Raw genomic sequence first — 24511 nt, 5'->3', positions numbered from 1 at the left:
TGTATCTGCGTGTCCGTGTATGTGCAAGCGCTCCTGCACATGTAATTACATTGTACTGCCAGGTAATTACTACATTTACATAGAGAGCGTGGCGAGTTACGATTAGAGGACACAAGGCTCTCGTGCGGAGAGGGAGAGAGACGGAGCAAGAGAGATGGAGGTTGAGACGGAGCAAGAGAGATGGAGGTTGAGACGGAGAGAGATGAAGTGAGAGAATGCACAGGGAGAGGATGGGAGCACAAAGAGTCGGCCCATAGCGGCTCTTCTCTCTGGGTCCGTGTGAGCGCTGGGCGCTTGATCGGTGAGGGGACACTGTCTGGCGGCATCGTGGGAACCGCGGGCGGTGGAGCGGCCGATATCGACCACGGCTCCGCCAGACGTTTCGTTTTTAATGTTTTCGGATTATTTTTTTACGATTGTGGATCTGGGCTCGGATTTTCGGACCACTCTTCTCGGCATTGCATGCGGCTGAGGTCGATTGGTGACGACGGTGAACGTGGCTCCAGGTTCATTCTATATGCAGGCTTTCACGACCAACGTGATTCAAAGTTTGTTTCTTTTGTTTTCGATCATTGTAGGTATAAATGTAATATTCATAACCCTCCACTACCTGACAGAGCCAACCTAGTCAAGTTGTCACGTGGGTGAACACGCACATGGTAATGCCGAGTGTGATCTTCAACACAAATTGTATACATTTTGCTGGGTCTTTCATTTTCAGAATAATACATTTTAATTAGACTGTCGGTAAAAGCAAGGATGTAACATCGCATAAGTGACCTCATCGCTGGTCACGTCAAGTTTTTGGATCAACCCGAAACGATTTTTTTCTTCAGATCATCCCAAGAATTGTGATGACCGGGAGGTACCCCTGGACGCATGGTCCACATAGCGTTGCCACCCATCCTGGTGCTCCCAGGGTCACCCTCCTGGGGAGCAGGAAGCAGCGGCTGCCGTCCTCCTGGGACGGTAAACCTCCCGGTTGTTGTCGGTTGCCTCCTGATGATGATGGGCGATAACGCTACGTGGCTCAACACGTGGCCTTCACACGCAGCTCTCCGATACATTCGCTGGTCGTGACGCGTGTCGCTCTGCACGATGCCCGACGTTTCGCTCCACGTGCAGGGAGCTTCTTCGGCAAACCGAATTCGGTTACACCCACCGAGAGAAGCGAGTTCACTTCTTTCAGATGCTGCTCCCAGGCCGTCCAGGGAAACGTCGGGTGGGGGGGGGGGCTTGCGGGAGCACGAACGCAACACGCTCCACGGCAAACGAGGAGGTTCGACGCATCGTCGTGCGCAACTCGGCGGCTTTCATTATTGCCACCCCCCGCCCCCCTCACCCCCCACCCCGAGGTTTCAGGAAGGTCTGATCTAAAGAGACGGCTTCCACGTGGTAAAAACGCACCCTAATGAAATTGTGAGCGCGGCGCGCGGACTGTGGCGCGGGGAGCGCGGCAGGCAATCGGTCAGCAACACCGGGTTTGACGGCGGCGTTTAAGTCGTTTTGAAGACGGCCCTGCTTGGAAACGTTCCGTTATTATTTTTTTTCTTCTCGTTTGAAGGTAAATAAAAGAGGAGGGCTCCCAAACGAGTGAGGCCCTTTCTTTGGCCGGAGATGTAGAAATGAAGCCCTGGAGAGGAATTTTAATGTTAAAAAAGCACCGCTTCAATTAGTTATCGTCCTAAATGTATATTTTTGTACCGTTTATTTAATAATTTATTTAGCAGGTTGAATAAGAGATATGATTAAAGGTGGGCCTCTTTGAGGAAACCTGACAACGTCAGCAAGCAGAGAACAAAGACCACTGGGGAGGAGTGCGCCCTCGCCATTGCTCACACATCCCTCTCCCCTCGCTCTCCCCGCCCCCCCTCACCCATCTCTCTCTCTCCCCGTGCGGTGTGCGTGCCACGCGCAGTGTCTGCATGTGGGCCCTGGGGCTCCAGCTGCCGGGCTGAGCGGACAAATGTCACACCGTGCTTCTCCGCACCGGTGGGCTCCCCAAATAAACACGGCGCCTCGGGGCGCTCTCAGCAAACGCTGTTTCACCGGCGAGAGAGTCGATAAACACGGTCCCCGGCTTTGCAAAAAAAATCCGTTGACTTGTGGGGAGCGCAGTACTCGCGCCGCTTCGCAGAAATCTCAAAGCAGGTTTTGCGATGCAACTTGAAACGATGGAGGGGCTGAACACCGGCTGAATAATAATGATGAAGATAAATTAGACTTGTGCCGGGGAGCCACAGAGGAGTCGCTCGCTCGCGGAGAGAGGAGTCGGCTCAGAGGGGCGCCAGGAGAAGGAACCACAGACGAGTGAGGAAGGCGGCGGCAGCAGCAGCCACGCGGTGGTGACGAGCCGGTGCTGCCAACAATTGCTCAAGCTTGGCCGTTCTCTATACGTGAAGATGTTTCAAGCCAAGTGATGCTTGTATCACACGTGTGGGAGGAAACCGGAGCGCTAGGAGAGCATGCGCCGTGCGCGACGGGGGAGCGGCGGGCGGCGGCGTCGTTACCACCGCCACTGCCGCTCCCACCGGGTCGTTTGCTAGGTAGCTGCCACCCGTCACTCCCTCTCCTCCTCCCCGTCCCCCCTCTCTGCGCCCCTGGCTTACAACCAGGCGCTCCTCTGCACTCGCCTGATCCCACCGCTCGAAACCCCCGTTCCACTCACCTCGGCATCGCTCTTCTTTGTCTCGTCAAAGGTCAAAGTGAGCTTCTGCTGCTCCAGTGAGCACCGAGCTAGTGCTAGTCTTCTGGAAATTCCCCGTATCGTTGGCAAGGGGAAAGTCTTTCCATAGTGCAACCACTGTTAACCTCCCCACAAAGTGGTAACTATTTTATCGACCCTGGAGGGGTGATGGGCCGGGTCAACCTCCAACCAGGAGTTGAACTCATGCTTGATGATTGGGAGCCGCCCGCTTGGCCGTTGGGCCACCTCCTGTGCTGTTTGATCGTTTGTGTGATTAGCGGCGATGGGCGGCTTTGTTGGAGAGCCCACAGCCCCCACGCTCCCCCCCCGCGATTGCTGCAGGTTCGTGGCGGCGAGGGTTGGCACCGACCTCTCGCGCCGTGGAGAGAGATAACGGGCTGCGGCGGATTAGCCCGAGTTTCCCAGGAGGCGCCGCCGTCGCCCCAATCCACCCTCAATAAGCCCGGTGAGCGGTGGGGGGGAGGGGGGGTGTTGGGTGGAGGAGTCGGGGTGGGAGGGGAGTGGGAAAGTCGTTCTGGGGCTGCGAGGTTCATCTCAAACAAACACCGTGACGGGAATGGAATGAGAGAAAGGGGCATGCAGGTGAGTGAGTGAGTGAGCATGAGAGCGAGCGAGGGAGTGAGCGAGAAAAGTGCCACCCCATTTCCACGACCGCTGGAAATGGCGCTGGCACAGTGCCAGCCGGGGGCTGCTCGGTGCCGCCGTGGCCTGACTCGCTCCGGCAGAGTGGTTCATCTCAAGCAGTAGGGGATGAGCTGACCCAGCGACGAGTAGAGAGGTCACGAGGTCAAGGCAGAAGCGAGACGTGTGCCCCGTAACGTACCTCACCCCTCACCCCTCACCCGACCTCCACGCCGAGCCGGTGCGAGCGCTGCACCGTACGACGAGGCGAGCGTCTCAGCGCCGTGCTCACCTAGAACTAGTTCGATGACATCTGCTTCTGTGGGCAATTCTCTAGTTTAGGCCGGTGATGGCGCTGCCCTGCGAGGGTGCCGACGGCGCAACGGGGAAACGCGCGGAACAACCACAAAAGCAAACGCCAGCGGAAACAAACCAAGCTGCCGGGCCCCATCAGGGTGTTGCCGAGAGTTCCTCATCTCCACGGTATGCGTTTCCGCCTTTTCATCAACAGCTCAATCTGGCTCCGTAGCCTGCAGTAACCTCACCTGGCAGTAGTAACGACACGAGACATCGTGCTGGGATGGAGCTACGGGGGTGGGAGAGTGGGTCGGGGGGGGGGGGCAGCAAGGCACAGGATGGGACCGGCTCGGCCCAATTCGGTGCGGTTCACTGTGGTTGAGTTCCGTTCGAGTTCGGTTGTGTGATCCGGCATGAATCTGGCCAAATACGAGCGGTCGCACAAATGCAAGCCGAGCTCGTGTGGGAGCCAGCGAGCAAGCAAGCGGATGGATGGGCGGGCGTGCTAGCAGGCGGGCGGGCGGGCGAGCGGGCGGGTGGGTGCACGGGGACGCTGGGATTGCGGTGTGGGTGGCGGTGGAGAGATGGGAGCGGTGGTGCGAGGAGGCGGTGGCAGCAGTGGACTGGCGCAGGTACTTACAGGTAATGCGCATACGAGTACGCGGTCCTCCTGGCGTGACACATGAGGTGGGGGGCAGCAGAGGAGTGAGCGCACGGGGCGAAACAAACAGAGAGAATGAGCAGGGCACAACTCTCACGCACATCGCGACTCTCCATCCCGCTAGAGCCCTCTGCGATGGCAGATTATGAATAAAAAAAAAATTATTTAGCCGACGTGAAAGTGAAATGCGATGCTTTAGGGCGCGGTTGTTGAGTTGGATTGTTATTGAGATGGAGGAAATGGGAGGGGGAGGGGGCGCGGAGGGGGGTGGGGTCGCAGCAGAGGCCAGGAGAGACAGCCGAGCCATGGAGCAGCGTCGCGGAACCGCACAGCGGCGGTGGCGTCGCGCTTTTAACATTGGGCGCGTGTCACACGCAACGCCTCGCGATGATGTTTACTCGCAGAGTGGGGCGTCCGCTCATAGCGCGAACGATGCGGTGAAACGGCGAGAGAAGTCTTGCGCTAAATTTCTATTTTAAAAACACGTTACTACAAAGAAAACAAGCAGCGCTCTTCGTGCAACCAGCGGTACAATCCACGTAGCACCGTCTCAACCGTGTTCAGGCTGGTTAACCTACGAGACCTCACTCCGGTTCTCCAAGACTCGGATTCATCATCGATATCAGTGGCCGAGGGTCGGACGAAGCTCTGCAACTGTGACCTGAACCACAAATACGGCCCTGTGCTGCACTGCGTCCTCATGCCTCTCAACCAAGGATGACTACATCTGGTACTTGTGCCGTTCTTACAGCGCACGGCTATCCGGAAGGAAGGCGGTATGATTCACAGAAGAGTACAGGCTATCTGGAGTTCCACTGCTGGGCCCCTCTGCCCCAACTCCACGTGGGGGCCTTTGCTACCCAAGAGAAGAATAACTCCACGAAAATGTCCCCTGATCCATCTGTGGGCCACTCGGGACCCACTTGTACCCACACACTTTGACCTACGACCACCATCGCAGAGAGGATGGCACGAGTCCATGAGATGATCAAGCGGTGGGGGGCGATGGGGAAAGATGAATGCTGGTGGAGGCGGATGGAGGGCAATTTACGTATATGTGCTGAACTTCTTTTGCACCGTACGTAGCCAACCGTGCTAATCGGAGGTGCGGGGAAGAACAACAAACCAAACACAAAAAGCCGTTCTAAATAAATTAGTTTTGATGGTAGAGGATTGATGGTGATGGCGGAGGATGGAGGGCGATCGTGGAGGATGAAGATGGATGGAGGAGGATGGAGGGTGAGGATGTATGATAGGAAAGCATCAACCCATGGAGATCATACGCACGCACGCACACAAACACGCACGTGTCCTTCACGCCGGCGCTCTGCGGTTTAACCTTTACCAGGGCGCCCGCGCGGTGTTAGCGCCACGGAGCCACCGCGTCGCAAACGCACGCTTGGGCCGCCGGTGCCGGTGATGTCCAACGCCACTTAAGGCAGTGGCGGCTCCATAAATTAAAAGTAAACACGCTTCAAATGAGCAAATCTGTCACTGGGCACGCAGTGCAACCCCCACTTGACCCACGAAGGAAATGCTAACCACCTCTGTGCCGGTGAGCCGAACGCGCACATTTCAATGTATGCATATTGATGCGTGCGTGTGTGCATGTGTGTGTGTGCATGAGTGTGTGTGTGCATGAGTGTGTGTGTGCATGAGTGTGTGCGTGCATGCTGAGCTATCTAGGGCTGTGTCGCCACGTGCGTTTGCGTGCCCCTCGTGATGAGCCTGCCGACGGGAGATGCGTCACGATGCTCCGTGAGTGCCGTGTGGTGAGTGATGTGGTGAGTGACGTGGTGAGCGCCGTGGTGAGCGCCGTGGTGCGCTGGCCGAATGCGCCGAGCGCGGTGTCGGTGTGAGCCAGATCGCTGCGTGCGGTCGCGGTAGTACGGTGCGTTTGGCGTGTGTGGCTGCAGTGTGCGCGATCTGAGGGTGGAGTGTGTCGTGGTGTGACGCGATCTGTGGGTGATCGTGATGTGCCATGGCGCGCGTGTGTGTGTGTGGCCACGTTGTGGTGGCACCGTCACCGCACCTGCGCTTGAGGAAGAGCACCAGCACGAGCAGCAGCGCCACGGTGAGCACCGCCCCGGCCACGATCCCGGCCACGCGCACCGTGTGCTGCGCCCGCTGCTCTGGGACCGGCGCCGCGGGGGCGCGGGTGAACGCTGCCACTGTGGGGGGTGGGGGTGGCGGGGTAGCGAGGGGGCAGGGAGGGGTCAGGAGGTCACGATCCCGTACAGGGTGTGCACACAACGTGATGAACGTACAGACACGGACAAAGTCATGGTGCATTGCCAAAGTCATTTTGCATCCACCATGACTTTGGCAATGTTGTGACCACGATTGCCATCGTCTTTATCATCATTGGTTTTGTCATAACCAATCATCAACAGCACAGGTTATCACCATGGTAACAGGCTTCGGCCTGTAGAGGCAGCATTTGTTTCCATGCGTGTTCAAGAGCACGAGAGTTGGGCCATCGATACAACTTGGGAGCAATAGCCTTGCCTCTCAATCTCGCACGCACACATCCATATTCGCCCTCACATTCACACGCACGCACACACACATTCGCCCTCAGAGTTACGCACACACACGCACACATTCACTCCCACAGTCACACGCATGCACGCACACACACACACATTCACCCTCACAGTCGCACGCACGCACGCCGCCAGAGAAGCCCCTAATGAGACCGCGACAGTGCGGTGGGAGCGGCGGTGGCGCCGTGACAGCCGAGAGCTCTCGAGCGCCGGGTCTGCCCGCCGCCGTGACGCCTAAATCAAGGTATCGATGTTTGCTTCTTTAGCAAAAAAAAATATACAAACGCACACACGCGTGGACGGGAGCACGGCTCAGCTCTTGTTGTCGAGTCGTAAACGGGCGTGCGAAATCTCTGCCGTAACAGATGAACAGCGGTCACTCGGCGGAATGCCAAGATTCCACCGCCACGGCTGCACACTCACCCACCGATCTCACCCACTCACCCACCCACCGACCTCACCCACTCACCCACCCACCGACCTCACCCACTCACTCACCCACCGACCTCACCCACTCACCCACCGACCTCACCCACTCATCCACCGACCTCACCCACTCACCCACCGACCTCACCCACTCACCCACCGACCTCACCCACTCACCCACCGACCTCACCCACTCACTCACCCACCGACCTCACCCACTCACCCACCGACCTCACCCACTCACCCACCGACCTCACCCACTCACCCACCCACCGACCTCACCCACTCACCCACCGACCTCACCCACTCACCCACCGACCTCACCCACTCACCCACCGACCTCACCCACTCACCCACCGACCTCACCCACTCACCCACCGACCTCACCCACTCACCCACCGACCTCACCCACTCACCCACTCACCCACCGACCTCACCCACTCACCCACCGACCTCACCCACTCACCCACCGACCTCACCCACTCACCCACCGACCTCACCCACTCACCCACCGACCTCACCCACTCACCCACCGACCTCACCCACTCACCCACCGACCTCACCCACTCACCCACTCGCTCGCTCGCCACCACGTCCTCCGTGTGCAGAGCTACAAAGGGCCACGCCACATCCCCCTGGCGCTGGGAGCTGGGAACCAGGGAACACCGGGAGATCATTCCGAAACCCGTGGTACACACCGCAGTGTTACTGTGTGTACCACGGGTTTATGAATAATTCCCTGGTTCGGAGTAAACTACACCTCTCCGTGTGGCCGTATTTAACATGGGATTAGAAGTGATGCCCTGTTCCAGAGGAGTTCAGCACCATGCTGCCGTGTTTAACTGGGGGTTGGTTGGCAAAGTGTTTAACACTGGATTAATAAAGTGCTCGTCTGTTTTAACAGCTGGTGCATCGCATGACCTCGCTTCTGATCCCACCCTTCCCTCTAATCCCCCCCCCCCCGCATTCCCTTTGTCTTCCTCTCCACCTCCCCCCACCCCGACCTTCTCCCCGCTCGCCGCGCCCCCGCGCCGCCCCAGGTGCCGCTGGCGTCAACAGCGCCTGCGCACGCCCGGACATGCGGGCGGCGCTGCTCCACGCTCCACCCACAGGATCTGGTGCCGCGTTTCCACAGCCACCGAGGACCGAGCGCCGACTCGCGAGACCGGGACGGACCGCTCAGCCCGGATTCCCGCGGCAGCCGTACCGGGCGGCGTCGGCCTCACGCGGGCATCTGGGCGCCGCTTCTCTCACTCGCGTATCCCTTCGCGCCATTGCTGTAACTTGTGATTGTATTTGTGTCGCAGAGTGCTGCTGCTCTCTTGAGTTCTCATCACCTCGGTTGCACAAGTCACGTGATCAGCCGTCAGCCAGTGGCCATCGAAGGAGCGATTTGCCACTCCGCTACTCCCGACGCAACCGGCTCATCAACCAGCTCAACAGATGTTGCTCCACAGCAACATCAGCCACATGAAGAAGCAGCAGCGGTGATAATTCCACATTCCTATGGCAGGGCCGGGTGTCTCCGTAGGAGAAGACACCCGCTGGTTGCCTTCCCCACAAAGTGGTGTCAATTTTATCGACCTCGAGGGCTGATGAGCCGAATTAACCGCCAACCGATTGTGAGCCGCTCACTCTGCAGCCGAGGGCCGGCTGCCACGCAAGTGGCCGTGTCGCCTACCCCAAGGGAGCTGCACGCTCGACTCCGGGCAACGTCTGCCACTCAGGCTGTCCGATCCCAGCTTGGAGACGTTGACGTCCACGAGGAGTTGACGGGAGAGCCAAACGCCCACCATGGGACCGGTTTACAAACACACTGAGCCCCAGCAGGCAGCGGGCAGCCCCAGCAAGCAGCGGGCAGCCCCAGCAGGCAGCGGGCAGCCCCATCGCTCGGCGCTGGGAGCGATTCTATAACTCGCAGAGCCCCCCGGCACTGCCACCCCACGCTCCCCCCCCCCCGTGAATTTTAGAGGTGCCACGCCTCATAAAATTCACGTTATCCCCACGCGCGACACTAAAAAAAAACACAAACGCGTTTCCCTTCGCTCTTCATTCGGCGCGCGACTCCCCCGCGATCCGTGCCTTGAAATACAGCCCATCTACCCCCCACCCACGCCTCGCATTTCCAAGTCATTGATGTAAAATAATCAAAAAAATACAAACATTAGAGTGGCGCGAGGAGAGGGCGGTCATAGCGCTGAGCGCGGCGTCGATTACACAGCCCTCCCGGCAATCTCCGCCACCAGCGCCACTGGGGTCGCCAGGGTCGCCAGGGTATGGCGACACCGTAGTGGAACAGCATCCAAATTATCGGGCAGCACGCGTCATGGAGTGGCCCCGGGGAACGGAACGAGTCCGAGAGGACGTCCACCGCGAAGATGGAGCGCCGAGATCCGGTCGTGCGCCGCGTGGATCGTTACATCGTCGGATGGCGAAAGGTGGCGACGGCGGCCTTCATCCAGCGGTGGATAGACCATGGCTGATGCTGACCTTGACGGGAAGCCGATATCGCGACAATCGTCGTCAGGTGCCCAACATCGTCGCGGCGAGCGGAGGGGGGGGGGGCACCGTGGCGACCGCTCGTCATCAGAGCCCCCCACCCCTCAGCCAGCCCAGCTAGAGCGGCATGTACGGGGGGTAAGAAAACAGGGGCGGGGGGGGGGGGTGTCGGGAGGAGAGGGCACTTAAGGGGGTTTGGCTCGCGCGATTGTAGCGAGGGACGACTCCCGGGGGGCTGACCCCAGGAAACCGGCTCTGAAATTGAGATCCGTCTCATCGTGAGCACGACGCCTCCAGTGTTTACTTCCCCATCGGTGTTCACACGGCTGGGCGGGGAGGTTGAGTGATGGGGTCACAGTGAGCGAGTGGGTAGTGAGTGAGTTTGTGAACGAGTGAGTGGGTGATCGAATAAGTGAGTGGATGTGGTGAGTGATTGTGTGGGTGAGTGAGTGAGTGATTGACTGTGTAGGTGGACACAGTACGTTGGTGGGCGAGTGCCTAACAGATTGAGCGAGTGGGTGACAAAGTGATTAAGTGAGGTCCAGTTAAACCAGGTGATTAACATTTTAGTGAAATTCACCGCAATCAGTCACACTCACGCACTCTGTCAAACGGATCATCACTGGAGTTGACGTGACCCCTGATCGCGTGACCCCTGATCGCTGACCCCAGGCTGTGTGGGGGTCACAGCGACGGGCGCTCGGGAGCGAGAACGACGGTGAGGAGTGGGCGCGGTGAAGCGCCGGGGGGGGGGGGGGTTAGGGGGGTCATGGCAGCGGCATGGCTCTCGAGTGCCGTCCCACGCACTCGCCCGCCTGCCCGCTTGTCCACCCCCACTCGCCCATCCACCGACCCGCTCACTCGTTTGTTCGCCTGCCCGCCCCCCTGCGGTGGCGAGGAAGAGCAGTAAGCGGTTTCTGCCACGGTGATTGAGGATCGCGGCAAGCGTGGCGGCGTGGGTAATGGCGTGTGGACAAAACAAAAAAAGCGCCGCGATATTTAATAAACACGCTAATGCGTGAATGAAGAGATAAATAAAGCAAGGACGGGCAATTAAAACTGACGGCGTGCGATGCGGCCACCCACCCCTCCCCCTCTCCCCCTCACCACGCCCCCCCCCCCCCAACAGTGGCGCCATCCGTGGCGGTGCCACTGTTTTTGGCGCAATGATTCAAGGCACGTCTTGGTACGGGCACCTGAGCGTAGGGCACGGGCGCCCTGAATGATTAATTAATTATTCACCTCGGCACGATTCCCATTTATTGAGCAAATAAACACGAGCGCATCTCCGGAGGGATCCGTCACGGCCGGGGTGGCCCTGACGGGCGGAGTGGCCGCTGCCACGACCACCCCGCCCCCTCCCGTGCGCTCCAAACGCGGCTCCCCCATGTCGGACCCGCGGCTCCTGACAGCCAACGCGGCTCCCGCTGATAAACACGGCGCGGTGGCGTCGGCGGCGACGGCACCGCGCTCGACGCGGATCTCTGGCGTGCGCTGCCCACTCTTGATGCTCTTCCGTGAACGCGCGCGGTGACAGCGCGTCCACCACGGAGACGGAGCCGTAAAACCGGCTCCGCGCACAGGCGCTCCATGGATCGTGACGTCGCGAGGCAGCGAGTGATGGCGACGGCCTCGGGGAAGGCCTTCATCAAGCAGTGGATAGACCGTGGCTGACGACGACGGCGGTGGAACATCTCACACGCGCACCCAAGGATTAACAGCAGCAGCAGCAGCCCCACCAGCCGCCCCACCAGCCGCCCCACCGTCACCATCACCGTAGAGTTGTGGGGATCATTACAGATCTCGTGCTGCTCAGGAAGAGAGGAAGGTTGACCTGGGTGACCTCGGGGAAGGGTTAAATGGGGGGGGGGAGGGGGGTGTGAGGGGTTCGGGCCTGACCTGTTAGGCGTTTGCCCCCGTTTCCCTTGTTAGTGCTGGTGGGGCTGAGGCGCGACTGCGCACTCAGCCCTGTGTCCGCAAGGGAGAGGGTGCGTGGGGGAGAGACGAGGCAGAGAGAGTTAGGAGAGAGTTCGGGGAGAGTTAGTGGAGAGTTGGGGGAGATTGGGTGGGAGAGAACGGCTCATGGGCAGAACAAGACATAAGCGATAAGGCAGAGGAAGAAGAGGTCACTGTGGGTGCCGGGAAATCAGAGGGCAAAAGTTGACAAGGCAGTATACCACCACAGCAAACATTACGGTGCATGTACGGCATCTCATATCAAGAACAGGGGGTGGGATGAAGACGCGAGAGGATAGCGGGAAGAGTTTGGTAGATGGAAATGGAGAGAAATTAATCAACAGGACTGAGGTATGGAAATCATGGGAGGAGGTAGCGGTAGCGAGGGCGGCGAGGTGGCGAGATGTTAACTACCTCGCTCGGTATACAGGAGGTCGTGAGTCCGATCCCGACCCTGATGCTGGCTGTATATTTGGGGTTTGCATGTTTCTCTCCCCGTTGTCGCGTGGATTTTTCTCCGGGCTTTCCCTCCACATTTAGAATCAAGATCACGTATTTTGAGGATTTTGCTGCTTTTGTTGAGCGATAATATGTGGCCAGGTCGCTTCTGAAATAGAGCTAAAAAGCTCAGTGTGCGTTACCACGTAAAATAAAATTTTTATTAGAATTTCGTTTTTAGAGGTCAGCTGGGGAGCGAGGGGAAAAGGGGGGAGGACGAGCGACTCGAGGAGGCGGCCACGCCTGGCTAGACGGATGCCTGGCTAGACGGGGGCCTGGCTAGACGGGGGCCTGGCTAGACGGGCGCCTGGCTAGACGGGGGCCTGGCTAGACGGGGGCCTGGCTAGACGGGGGCCTGGCTAGACGGGGGCCTGGCTAGACGGGGGCCTGACTAGACGGGCGCCTGGCTAGACGGGGGCCTGGCTAGACGGGCGCCTGGCTAGACGGGGGCCTGGCTAGACGGGGGCCTGGCTAGACGGGGGCCTGGCTAGACGGGCGCCTGGCTAGACGGGCGCCTGGCTAGACGGGCGCCTGGCTAGACGGGCGCCTGGCTAGACGGGCGCCTGGCTAGACGGGGGCCTGACTAGTCACTCGCTAATGAGCGCCGCTCCTCCAGTTGGGGTCTCCACCGGCAAATCTCACCACCACGCCGCCGGGCAAACGGTGCGCCGGCGGTAGCGACCGTGACTCTTGCACACACGGGGGCACACGTGCACACGGACACATGCACACACGGGGGCTGACGCGCACACAGGCACACGAACTAACCTTTGGAAGCCACTTTGACGCAGTCGATCTTCACTTCCTGTGAACGCAAGGGGCACACAAACACTGGAGTCACCGGTTGCCCTCAACCGCACGCAGAGGGCGCGCGGCCACGCACGCATCTAGACGTGGCCGCCCACCCCGGCGCTCCCATGGCCACGCTCACCGCCTTCAGCAACCCACAGCGAGCGTGGCGGCAACGTGCGCTAACAGGATCCCCCCCCACTGGCCGCGCGCTCTGGCGAGGCCCTCATCCAGCAGGGGGTCGACAAGGGCCGTGTGTGCGCGTGGAGCCGTCGGCGTCGCACGGTGATTGGCAAGGTGTTACGTTTAGTCGGGAAGCGGCGGCGACGGCCAGGCGGATCGCACGTGGCTGTCCGTAGCCCAGCGCCGTGCAAAAGCAGCTGCGAGGGTTGGTGGATCGCACGCGGATGTCGCCGTGAACTCCCCACCGGCCTCGCCCACTCACCCCGCCGGCCTCGCTGACCGCCTGGAAGTAGACGTCGTAGCTCTTTCCGGGGTCGAGCGGCGGGTTCCAGAACGAGCCGTAGGTGCCGTTGTCGCCCACCGTGAAGGGTGTGGGCACCTGCAGGCTGCCGGGGGGCAGCTCCGCGGCAAAGTAGTGCCGGGGCGCCGCTCCCGCCGGTGCATCAGCCCCGTCGGGCCCCGGCTGGTAGGCCGTGGGCCGCAAGAAGCAGCCGCCCGAGCGGCGCGGGGCGCGGCGCCGGCGCTGGAGAGGAGGGAGCTCGTGGCTGCGCCGGCGCCGAGACGCAGTCTCTTCCACCACCAGCTGGTACACGCTGGGGGGGGCGGGGGGGGGGGTGGATGGTGAGGGGCCGCGGCGCTCGGGTTAAAGGGCGGGCCGACACGCTGGGTGCAAGCGGCACATTACACTGCACCAGGTACGCATTTAAGTCGACTTAGGGGAAGTCCAGGTCCGGATATTCGTTACCGATGTTGGTCGTCAGTGGGACTCAAACTGTGTTCCCCGGGTTCATAGCGCAGTGTGCAACTGCTGTGCCAGCTACCACTCTGCATTCGCGCACGCACACACACGCATGTACACACGCACACACACGCAAACACCTGACGGGCGCGCCCTTGGCAGTGGCCGGCTTGAGAAGCACGGTGATCGTCGTCTCCGTCTCCTCCAGCGGCCGCGATGAATCGTAGTCTGGCATGGATGGGGCTGCCGGGGGGGGGGGGGGAAGGCAGCAGGGGGGTGGGGGAGGAAAGTGAGGACGCTGCTATGCAGTTGGCAGGGAGCGGCGCTGGCAGCAGCGTGCCGCCATCTCCAGTGCGTGCGGTTTGCCACCGGAGGCGAGTTTGTTTGTTGCGAAGCCAAACCACCCCCCGTCCCTCTCCCCCACTGGGCCCCTCCTCTTCCTCCCCACACCCCGCGCTTTAACCCATCCACATCCCAACTCGCCGCCCACGTGCTTTGCATTGCCGCACTTCGGCACAGAGTGGGGCCATCCAATTAACGACTTAACGGCTCAATTAGCGGTTCGGCCACTCGACCACTCCACCATCCTCTGGATCGGTTCTCTGCTCGGCCCTCACTGCCTCCTCCGCCGCGCTCACCGGAGATGTTGGTGCTGAAGTGAGTGGTGGTGGGCAGCCCGAAGCCGCGGCTGGTGCTGGCGCGAACGGTGACGGCGTATCGCGTGCCCGGGTGCAGCCCCACAAACAGGTGCCGGTACTCGCCGCCCGACTTGTAAACCTTCCCGCCGTGGCTGCTGGCGTCAAACGCGCCGTCGAACGAGGACACGCCGCGGTACGACACCTGCACGGGCGGGGAGAGACCGGGACAATGAAAGTCTGGCACCATTGCGGCACACGGGCAGTGGCGTAGTGCGGTTGGCATGGGCCCTGGCGCTAGAATGAACGCGGCACCCCTTCCCCCCGTGTTCTACCAGCGGTAGCGTGCGTCCACAACGAAGTTCGCCTATGAGCGAGCGATCTTAAAAGTTCACCGCAATCGTCTGTTTCTGTCACGTAAACAAATGGGTGCCTCTAGACCTTGGCCAGGCCAGAATCTTCCTCGTCTCTAGCCCCAAGCTAGAGACGAGGAAGATTCCAATCTCAGACTTGAGTTTCACACTCCTGCAGCTGCCTTAGTGTGGCTCTCCGAACCTTGCAAATTAATATTTCACGAACGTTTATTTGGCATTAGACCCATTAAGCCCCCGAACATCCACCCGATGCCGAGTCTAAGGCCCCTTGAGAATTGGCGTCGATCTCCAATAATCCTGAGGGTGCCGCTTCAATCTGCCTCGTCGATCCTCAGGAATTAGCGACGAACCGAAAAAATCCTCAAGCAGCTTTGGGCTCTGAATTAATTTCCCACATTAATGTTGCAGTGTAATTGCCAGATTCACAGCCACTCTCACTCTTGGCCCGTATATAAATATACTTTTACGGCGCGGTGCATAAAACACACGCGCGTGTGCGGGGGTGGGGAGGGGCGACAGGTTCACTCAGCAACCGGAACATAAACCGGGAACACGATCCGTCACATCGCGACGACTGGCAGCGTCGCCGTCGCCGTCGCCGCCGCCGTGTTCTGCCAGGAGCGTAATTGTTCATGACGGGTCTGGACGATTGCAATAAACGCAATTCAGGCCCCCCACCCCACCCCCCCCCAAGACCCCCGCCAGGACAAACGCGTAGCGAGGGCGTGCGGGTGCGCGGGCACGCTGGCATGTGTGGGCACGGGCACTTGCGTGTGTGCCAGGGAATCTACGAGACGACGACGACGGCGGTGAGCGGTGGGTGGCGACGTGGCCGAGCGACGGTGCCGCATTTGGCCGCTCGTTATGGTGGATCGCGGTTCAAACCCAGCGATCCCCCTGGTCAATACGTCGGCAGGGAGTGTTAAGTGTGCGTACCGCGTGCCGCCTGCTTTGCGGTCGATGTTAAAGATCCCGTGGTGTAATTTGAAAGAGAGTCACACCGCAAATTACATTGAAGGTTAACTGCCACAAAGCAAAGGTCAGCCGCTGCCCATAACCTTGCGGTACAGGAACGGCACGAGCACCAATGGCACCGATGATTTCATTGTGTGGCAGCGTTGACAACTTCTGGACTGTGCTCCGTGGCCGGATTTCGAGTGCCAGCCGTGCCAATGGCTGAGTAACTCTCCACTGGTGGCATCGCGATGATGGGCACCAGTTGACGAGCTGCCCGGCGAACATCGTGGCCAAAGTTCACCACCCTCATCACTGCCACCACCATCACTGCCACCACCACCCCTCTCACCACACTCACCACCACCACCCCAGCGTGGATGAGACCGTCTGTCCGTCTGTGTACGTCCGCCACAGAGAATTTCTCCCCTACTAAAAAATGCGTACCGATTAATGATTTATCTCCGAGTTACAGAATTCCATACCGGCCGACGAGCAAGCGCCCGAGTAGAAATGTATAATATTAAAATAAATAAATATCCACGTCACCGCACGAACGATCGGCGGCATCTTCCCAACGTGTCGTTCCTCCCAAGTGGCGGAGGTGCGGGGGGGGGGCGTTGCATCGCGGCGCTCCGGAGTGCGCGGCCGCGCCGATACTCTATTAAAATGTCGATGTGGCTTCGACTGCGCGTATGGATTCCTTGCCGTGATCTTCACGGCATTAACTACAGCCCAGCATAGGGGGGCGGGGGGCGTGGTGTATTATGTGAACGCTAATGAATCTCTTGTTTGTCGCTGTTGTTTTCGTGAACGGGGAGGAAGGAGGATTATCGATCGCCCGTGCGTGCCGAAGGTGGGGGGGGGATTGCGCTTTAAGGAAATGAACGTGAACCTTTTGACGAGCGTCGTCACGCGAGCGGCGATCACGTGGTCACGCGGTTACGCGGGCAGTGCAATGGTCACTCGTTCACGTGGTCGCACGACCGTGTTGGAGTGCCGGGCGGTGTTGCTGGCAGTGTTGCCGGTACGATTGCTCTCCCGTCGTTACGCGGATGGGAGATTGGATTGAGCGTTAATGGCTGATGCCCCTTGCAAGGCTCGTTTAATCAGAATGAAAGAGAGAGCGGTGGATCTATTAATGGCCTCCTCTCTGCGTGTGTAATTGCAAAATCGCGTTATGGTTTATTATCTCACGGCTGCTTAGGGTGCCATTGGGAAAGCTGATCGGTGGTAAAAGCTGCGTGGTTGTGCGTGCGAGCGACTGGATGGGCGTTTGGGGCGCCGCAGTGGCGAGATGGTATATCCCTCACCTGGTATGCAGGAGGTCGTGGGTTTGATTCCGGATGCCTGAATATATTTGGAGTTTGAGTGTTTTCCCAGTGGTTGTGTGTATTTTCTCCGGGTCCTCCATTTCGTCCCTCCACATTTAGAATCCGCACGCGTATTTGGTTGCTATACATTTCCATGCGATGAGCCACTTCGTTAAGGTATCATTTGTAGCCAGGTCGCTTCCAAAAAAGAGCTATATAGTTTAGCGGGCCTTCCCTAGTGAAATAAAAATATTATATATATATATATATATTTTGTTTAGTGTGTGGGCACACGTGCGAGCATGTCTGTGCGAGTGTGTCTGTGCGAGTGTGTCTGTGTGTGAGTGTACGCGTGAGAGCGTGCACGTGACAGCGTGCGCGCGTGTTTGTGCGAGTGTGTATGTATGCGTGAGACCGTGTGCGTGCGAGCGTGCAGAAATGCCCCCGTGATGATTTATTTTTCAGGCGTGAGGGGGGAAAATATGAAAACTCCAGCCACCCAGCATGTTTGCCCGGGCAGTAATACCCGGCTAGATTACGCACGCGCGGCCAAGTGTGAGATTGTGACCGCGTGTTTGCGCGCGTGCACAGCCTGCGCTCGCCACGAAGCCCAAATGACGCGTGGCGCGTGCGCGCGTATCGCGAGCACGTGTGCGTGTCTGAGGGTCCGCGCGTGTCCCACCCGGGGTGCTCGCGGATCACTATTTCTCTGCTGTCACCGCGCATTGCGATTGATGGCGCGCGCCTCCCCGCTGCGGCACGGCCGCGGCGTGTCGCTTCCGCTCGGAGCGACCGGCACCGCACGGAGCCCGGCATCGGCCCCCCCCCACCCCCCTCCCTGTTACCCCGAGCCCCAGCTCGCCCGGGGGAAAGCAAACCCCCCCCCTCCCCGCCACCCCCACCCGCCCCACACTTTAACCCATCCGCACCCCATCTCGCCACCGATGTGTTTGTTTCACATTGCGCCACCTTGGGGCACAATGGGGCCATCCAATTAAACATTTAAGGAAGGATTATCGGCTTGATCACTCGGACAATGAGAGAGTGCAAAATGTGTTGGTTTTAATAAAAGGCCCAATTCCGTTTCAACGTGTGCCGCTGGACGGGAGGTGATGATGGGCAGGACCTGGTAATGTCATCATCAGCCATGTCCTGGGCATGACTAGTCCGGGGTTTCCCACCTTCAAAAGGCAGGATGTGGGGGGTTCCGAACTATTTTCAAAGAGGCCTGAGTAACGACCACAAACAATTTAATAAATTACAGGTTTCAGTCAATTCACCGAGTTCATTCATAACCGACTCACTGCGTGAGCTCTACTCTTGAGTTGCACAACCAACATTGATGAGCTCATTCAAAAGAGGATTGTGGCAGGACCCTCCTGAAAACGAGTCTCGAGTCTCAGTGATCCTACGTCACCGGATAAGTGACATGGTTGTAACTGTGGGTCACGACCCCCCCACCCCTCCTACCCTCCTCCACCCGGGGGTCGTGAACCAGGGCGTTAATAAATAACGAGGTGGGCCACCGCCGGTTTAAATCGCCAAAATAAAATCACATTTGAGTTCATTGATCGCAGGAATGACGCGCTTGCTGCCACCATTCACGGATGCGATGTCCGTGGTGATCCCAACGCCCCCCCCGGGGCAAGGCTACCACGGAGGTCAATCATCCTCTCGGTCTGCACCCCGCAGGCTACGTCGCCTTCTTGGCCAAATAAATTGAGGTTTCAATTTTTTTTTTGGTCTTTTCCCCCCGCAGTTTTATGACCGAGAATCCGTTCTGAGCTCTCGCAGAGCAGCGCGGCACCGCCGTGTGAAGAGGACATCACAGAGCCGCCTCCGATATCGCTGGTGCACGCGCTACGGGGTACCACTTTCCCACCCGCTCTTACCACCGACAGTAACTTTCATCACATCACCGATATTTTTGATTCTAAAAGCTGGAATGAGGTCCACACACAAATGTTGATGTTATTTTTGAGTGCAGTCTTTGGAGAGCGGATTATCGATCATGGCTGCTACTAACAACGACGATAATGATGATGACGATGGTATTGATGACGACGGAACCTTTGGTGTATGTTGAACTTCTTTTGCACCATATGTAGCCACCCATTCATTGGTTGGCTACGATGCGAGCTGCAGAGCAAGATGCGCGACGCGAGCTGGGTAATCGTCACGCGAGCACGCGGACACGAAGCGGCAGCGTGTGGCACCAGCGGTGCTGCGCGCGGTGCGTGGCACGGCCCTTTGGTAATTTGATTGGCAAAAATCGAATTACCGAAGGTGGTGGCGTCTGCCACAGTCACCTCAAGTCAGTCCACGCATGGCACCCGGGTCCGTCCCGTGACCTCCTGCCAGCAGCGAGCCTTCCAAACGTCACGCGACGGCCTCAAAGCGCACCTAGCCTGGCGCAAGCGATTGCGGCGACGTCAAGGTCGCGAGACGATTCCTGGCACGAGCGCCGCCGTCGCTCCGCGGGCGGGGGTGGGGGGGGGGGCCGGGGGGGTGGGGAGGGCCTCACCTCGTAGAGCGTGATCACCCCGTTGCTCTCGCTGGGCTCCCCCCACTGCACCTGCAGCTTCTCCTCGAAGCTCTGCGCCTTCAACGACTGCAGGGCCACCGGGCTCGGCACTGCCAGGCACACGCACGGAGACGACACGTTTCCCCCGCGGTCAGATTGAATAAACAAACAAATATAGCGAACGTCTGGCCAAGACGCGGAATTTGAGATCATCAGCAGCAGCGTCGCCCCCCACAAACGACGGACCACCTCGTCAATCCGTGAGCCTCCCCCACTCCTTCCGAGGAGGTAGAGAAGCCATCCAGAGTGTGACCCAAACTGTGGATGACTCGCTGCTCACCGACAACAAGTCTGCAATTCTTCAGCAAACCACCCATCAGGAGGGAGGGAGGAGGGAGGAGGGAGGAAGGATGTGAAGGAGGAATGAGAAGGAAGGAGCGTACCATCCTCCGTGGTCTGCGCAGTGATCTCCTCGCTCTGCTTCCGGCCCTCAGAGTTCGAGAGGACGAGGCGCAGGCTCACGTTGGTGAAGGGCGGGAGGTCGTGGAGGGTCATCATCGTCACCGAGTCATCGTCGCCCATCCACACCTCCTCCAGCGTCACCTCCTGTGGGGGGGTGGTGGGGGGGGGACGCAGCTAGGAGCAATCTCCACACAGCTGGCACCACCACGGCTACCATCGCCATCAACAGTACCATCTCACCACGACCACCAAACTCATTCGTCTCCACCACCGCTAAAACACACCCACTTCCCTCACCACCACCACCACCACAGCAGCCCACCCACTTCACTCACCACCACCACTGCAACACCCCCCAACTTCACTCACTCTAAACCACCAACCTCAACACACTCACCGACCACCACCACCACCATGGCAGGACGCCGCCGGCATTACCTCCGCGTGCGCGCCGAGGGCGGCGGTGCCGGCGCCGGGCGACGGGAGCGGCGCTCGCCGGGCGTAGCGGTAGCGCGCCGTGATGTTGTAGCGGTAGCAGCGCGTCACGTTGTAGCCCAGCGCCTCCCACTCGACGCTGAGCTGGCGCGGCTTCACGTTGTACACCTCCAGCTGGCCCGGCGCCCGCGTCGGCTCTGCGCAAACAAAGGTCGCCGCCCTCGGCGTCAGTGCCATCGCTCGGCGCGAGCGATCTGCCGCTCGGCGCGAGCGTCCCTTCCCGCCGTCAACTCGGGATATGACGACCCTCGTGAGTTTACTCGATCGCGCCTCCACCCCCCGCCCCTCCCCCTGCCCCCACTGAGAAACGATCCCAGGCTGTGCCTGTGAAGCGACGTCCGTCGCGATGGCGCGACGGAGCGAACACACAAACGTACTCCGCTGCCCTCGCCGTTGTTGTTGTCTCGGGCGAGACCGCCGCGGCCACCGCTAACTGAAGCGCATTCAGCTCCTCAAGAACAAGCTCCCCGGGGCGGGCGAGGTGAAACGTCGGATGTGGTGCCGAGCAATCGCACGCAGTGTTACCCCCGAGCACCGTTGATCGTCAACATCGTCAATATCGTCGTCATCATCGTCAACATCGTCATCATCGTCATCATCGTCAGCATCGTCATCTTTGTCAACATCGTCAACATCGTCATCATCTTCAACATCGTCATCATCGTAACATCGTCAACATCGTCAACAACGTCACCATCATCGTCTGCGGGGCCTGGCATGGAGGAGTGAGGGGGGCTGGAGGGAAAACGATGGAGAACACGAGAGGATAGAGCGGGAGTGAGGGGGAGTGAATGTATTGTGATGTATTTATGTTTAACTTCTTTCTTACTGTACATAGTCAACCGCGCTAAGTGCAGTGAGGGGTAAAATGGGGAGAGCGGGGGTGAGATAGAGAGTGCGGGGGAGAGTGAGAGCGGGGGAGTGAGGGGGTGTGAGGGGGGGAAAGGGGGAGTGAGGGGGGGGTGTGAGGGGGGGGGATCATGCATTTGCCTCGGCTGAGGATCAACACGGCGATGTTTGTGTAGCGAGGGCGCGAGAGCGTGTGGCGTTAATCGTACAACGCTGAACTTTTCGTTAATCAAAGTGGGAAACACAAAGCAATTTTGCACCTGACGTGCGCTCAATTACCTGGGGAGTGCTGGGGTCAGGTTTAATTAAATTACAGTGCAAGCGAGGAAAACTTTAACTCATCCGAGCCTTCACTCGGTCACGCGCGCGCCCCTTGAGCGGACGTGCAATTTAGCGCAAATTATTCTGTGAAATCAAAAGCGACCTTCCTCCTCCTGCTCCTCCCAGACTCCCTCTTCCTCCTTCCCCGTGCCCCCCCACCCACCCCTTCTCCTCCAATCACCATGATTTCTCGGTGGAATTCTGGAAGAAAGTTTTCCAAATCTCTGCTCCCCCCACTCTGCCGCTCAATCTCAGCCGCGTCTGTCCAGGGTGGGCGAGCCGGGAAAATGTTTCCGCACCCGGCACACCACATCCAGTGGCGCACTCGCTCTGGCCATGGCTACTCCGTCACCCGTCACCTGCTCCAGTCGACTAGCAACCCACAAAATATTGATTGAGAAATTCTGTGTGTATATATGTATCTGTATGTATGTTTTAGTATGTATATATGTATCTGTATGTATGTTTTAGTATGTATATATGTATCTGTATGTATGTTTTAGTATGTATATATGTATCTGTATGTATGTTTTAGTATGTATATATGTATCCGTATGTGTAAATGTTTCTTTATGTATATACCTGTATGTATTGATCTACCTGTATGTATTGATCTACCTGTATGTATTGATCTACCTGTATGTATTGATCTATCTGTATGTGTATCTGTATATCTCTCTATATATATGTGTACAGGTTCATGAAATCCCGACGCCTCTGTACACCCAGCAGCCTGAATGGTTGCACCACAGTTTGCCACAAGCCGTGGTGTGGTTGGGTGAAGCGGTGCTGAAGAGGAGGCCAAAATACCCCCCGAGAGGGGCCCTACAGAGCCCCCTCTCACTCCTTCCTGCCAGCAGCGGCGTGAGCAGGGGATTGCGGGGCTGCGCCGTTACCACTGCTGATGATGTTCGGAAGCAATTACCGCAGCGCGACGCACGCTGCCAGTCAAAGGAAGCGGAGATTGGAGCGAGCGGAGCCGGGGTGGTGAGCGGGGTGCGGGGTGCGGGTGCCATCGTCTGCGGTGCCGTCACACAGATGACATCATCGCGGCGACAGGGCCGGGCGGTCGCTCATTGTGGAGGTTTGCGGTTTGAGGTCGACGGCCGCCCTGGTTAATTAACGGGGCGCCGCGGGGGCGAGGAAGAGTTCACAGCTCAATGGGCTCTGCCCAGTAAAGTAAAACTCGAGTGTAGCCGAGCGTGAGAACCGAGCGTGAGAACCGAGAGGTGCGACGTGCCGTCCCGCTGCACAGCGGAGATGTAAGATTCTGTGACGTCATCGGGAAAGGAGGAGGCCACGTGTGCCGCCATGACGGGCCAATTGGGCCCAATTGGTCCACTCGGCCAGACTGCAGCAGGGCAGCGAGTGGTTGAGATGAGCTGCAACGCGCTTCACTATTATACCCGGCGTTCGGATCGTGTGGCAGAACAATGCAAAACGACATTATAACACTCATATCAACAACAACAACAACATCCCCCAAACATTTTAATCGTTTACAACAAAGAGTGGAAATCTGCAGCAGCAGCCGCCGACCTACTGGGGAGCCTGTGAAATGACTGAACTTCCTGTGGAAAAGAGCTTCAAAGCTCATCGGATTTCTCCGGGATAAAAACAAGATTCTGATTGGCCGAGCGGGGTCACAGTTCGTGTGGCGGCGCCACAAAGGCGCCGTGTTCCGCTGAGCGCCCCAGCGGGAGAGGCCGCGGCCGCCTCTGCCGACGGCGGCGGGCGGCGCGGCGGAGCGTTTAATCAATCAGCTGAGATTAAAGAGCAATTAAGTCTCCCCACCGCCACCCCGTCCCCCCACCACGGGACACGCTTCCCCGTCAGATGAAATGTCTGCTCTGCCGCGATTTACCGCCGCCCACTCTAGCCGCGAGAAGTTTGATCCGCTCACTCGCTCGCTCATAAACCCCATGGTGCACATTATTTATTTATTTTGTCGATGTGCAAGCGCGCGCACACACACACAATTAAAGTTGTTGCTCCTTAATTGAAACGTGCGCAGACTCAGAGCGAAGCCTGGTCGTTGGGTTTCTATTCGTCCTCTGCAGAGCAGAGAGCCACAGTCGGCCAGGTCTCTCACGGTTGATACGGGTTTGGTGACACCGAAACTATATCCACGCCCAGCACGACACATCCAGGATGCCTCTCGCTACGGTTGAGGCTGCTGGTCGCGGTGCCATCCGACTCCACAATGCCGAGCACAGGGCCAGAAGCCCAAAAGGTCAAACGGCCGGCAAAAAAACAGCACTTTCGAAGTTGTGAATTACGAGTGTAATACGGTCCTTGAGTGGAGTAAGGTGATTATCAGAGCTTGAGAAAAGAGATAATGATGGAAGGAGGGGATTCCAAAGTGGAGCCGCGCGAGGGATGAGGCAGTGTGGTGGATGGGTGGTTGAGTGCGTTATTGTGACGTGCAGTGTGGTGGATGAGATGGCACGGTGTCTGGTAGACTGAGTCCTCAACACGGGTGGAGTGAAGCCCACGGAAGCAGTAAATGATTGTGGTCCTCGCGTTAGAAGAGTGATTCGGAAGCAGTGACCCAGAAAACATATGGCAAGAAATGAAGCCCTGTGTGAGACGATGCATCTCTCTTGGTCTCCGTGTGTCTACGTGAGTTCATGCAAAGCTCTGGGTCTCTACCCCAGTTGAT

General features: G+C 58.6%; 1 protein-coding gene across 2 annotated transcripts in view; it reads right to left on the bottom strand.

Annotated features, from left to right (window-relative positions):
• Nucleotides 1-24511, bottom strand: part of LOC144722415 (receptor-type tyrosine-protein phosphatase kappa-like) — a 146555-nt gene that overhangs the window by 43516 nt on the left and 78528 nt on the right. For both annotated transcript variants that reach the window (XM_078600660.1, XM_078600661.1), the window contains exons 9-16: nt 20623-20816; nt 20166-20328; nt 19723-19832; nt 14561-14762; nt 14063-14165; nt 13446-13776; nt 12980-13016; nt 6319-6457 (exon numbers count right to left, since the gene is read on the bottom strand). In XM_078600660.1, the coding sequence (XP_078456786.1) occupies nt 6319-6457; nt 12980-13016; nt 13446-13776; nt 14063-14165; nt 14561-14762; nt 19723-19832; nt 20166-20328; nt 20623-20816 (1279 nt within the window). The remainder of the gene's footprint in view (nt 1-6318; nt 6458-12979; nt 13017-13445; nt 13777-14062; nt 14166-14560; nt 14763-19722; nt 19833-20165; nt 20329-20622; nt 20817-24511) is intronic.

The sequence above is a fragment of the Lampetra planeri genome, chromosome 14 (assembly GCF_965212315.1).
Source record: "Lampetra planeri chromosome 14, kcLamPlan1.2.h2, whole genome shotgun sequence".
NCBI classification, from domain to species: domain Eukaryota; kingdom Metazoa; phylum Chordata; class Hyperoartia; order Petromyzontiformes; family Petromyzontidae; genus Lampetra; species Lampetra planeri.
This window is presented reverse-complemented; position numbering and strand designations above follow the sequence as displayed.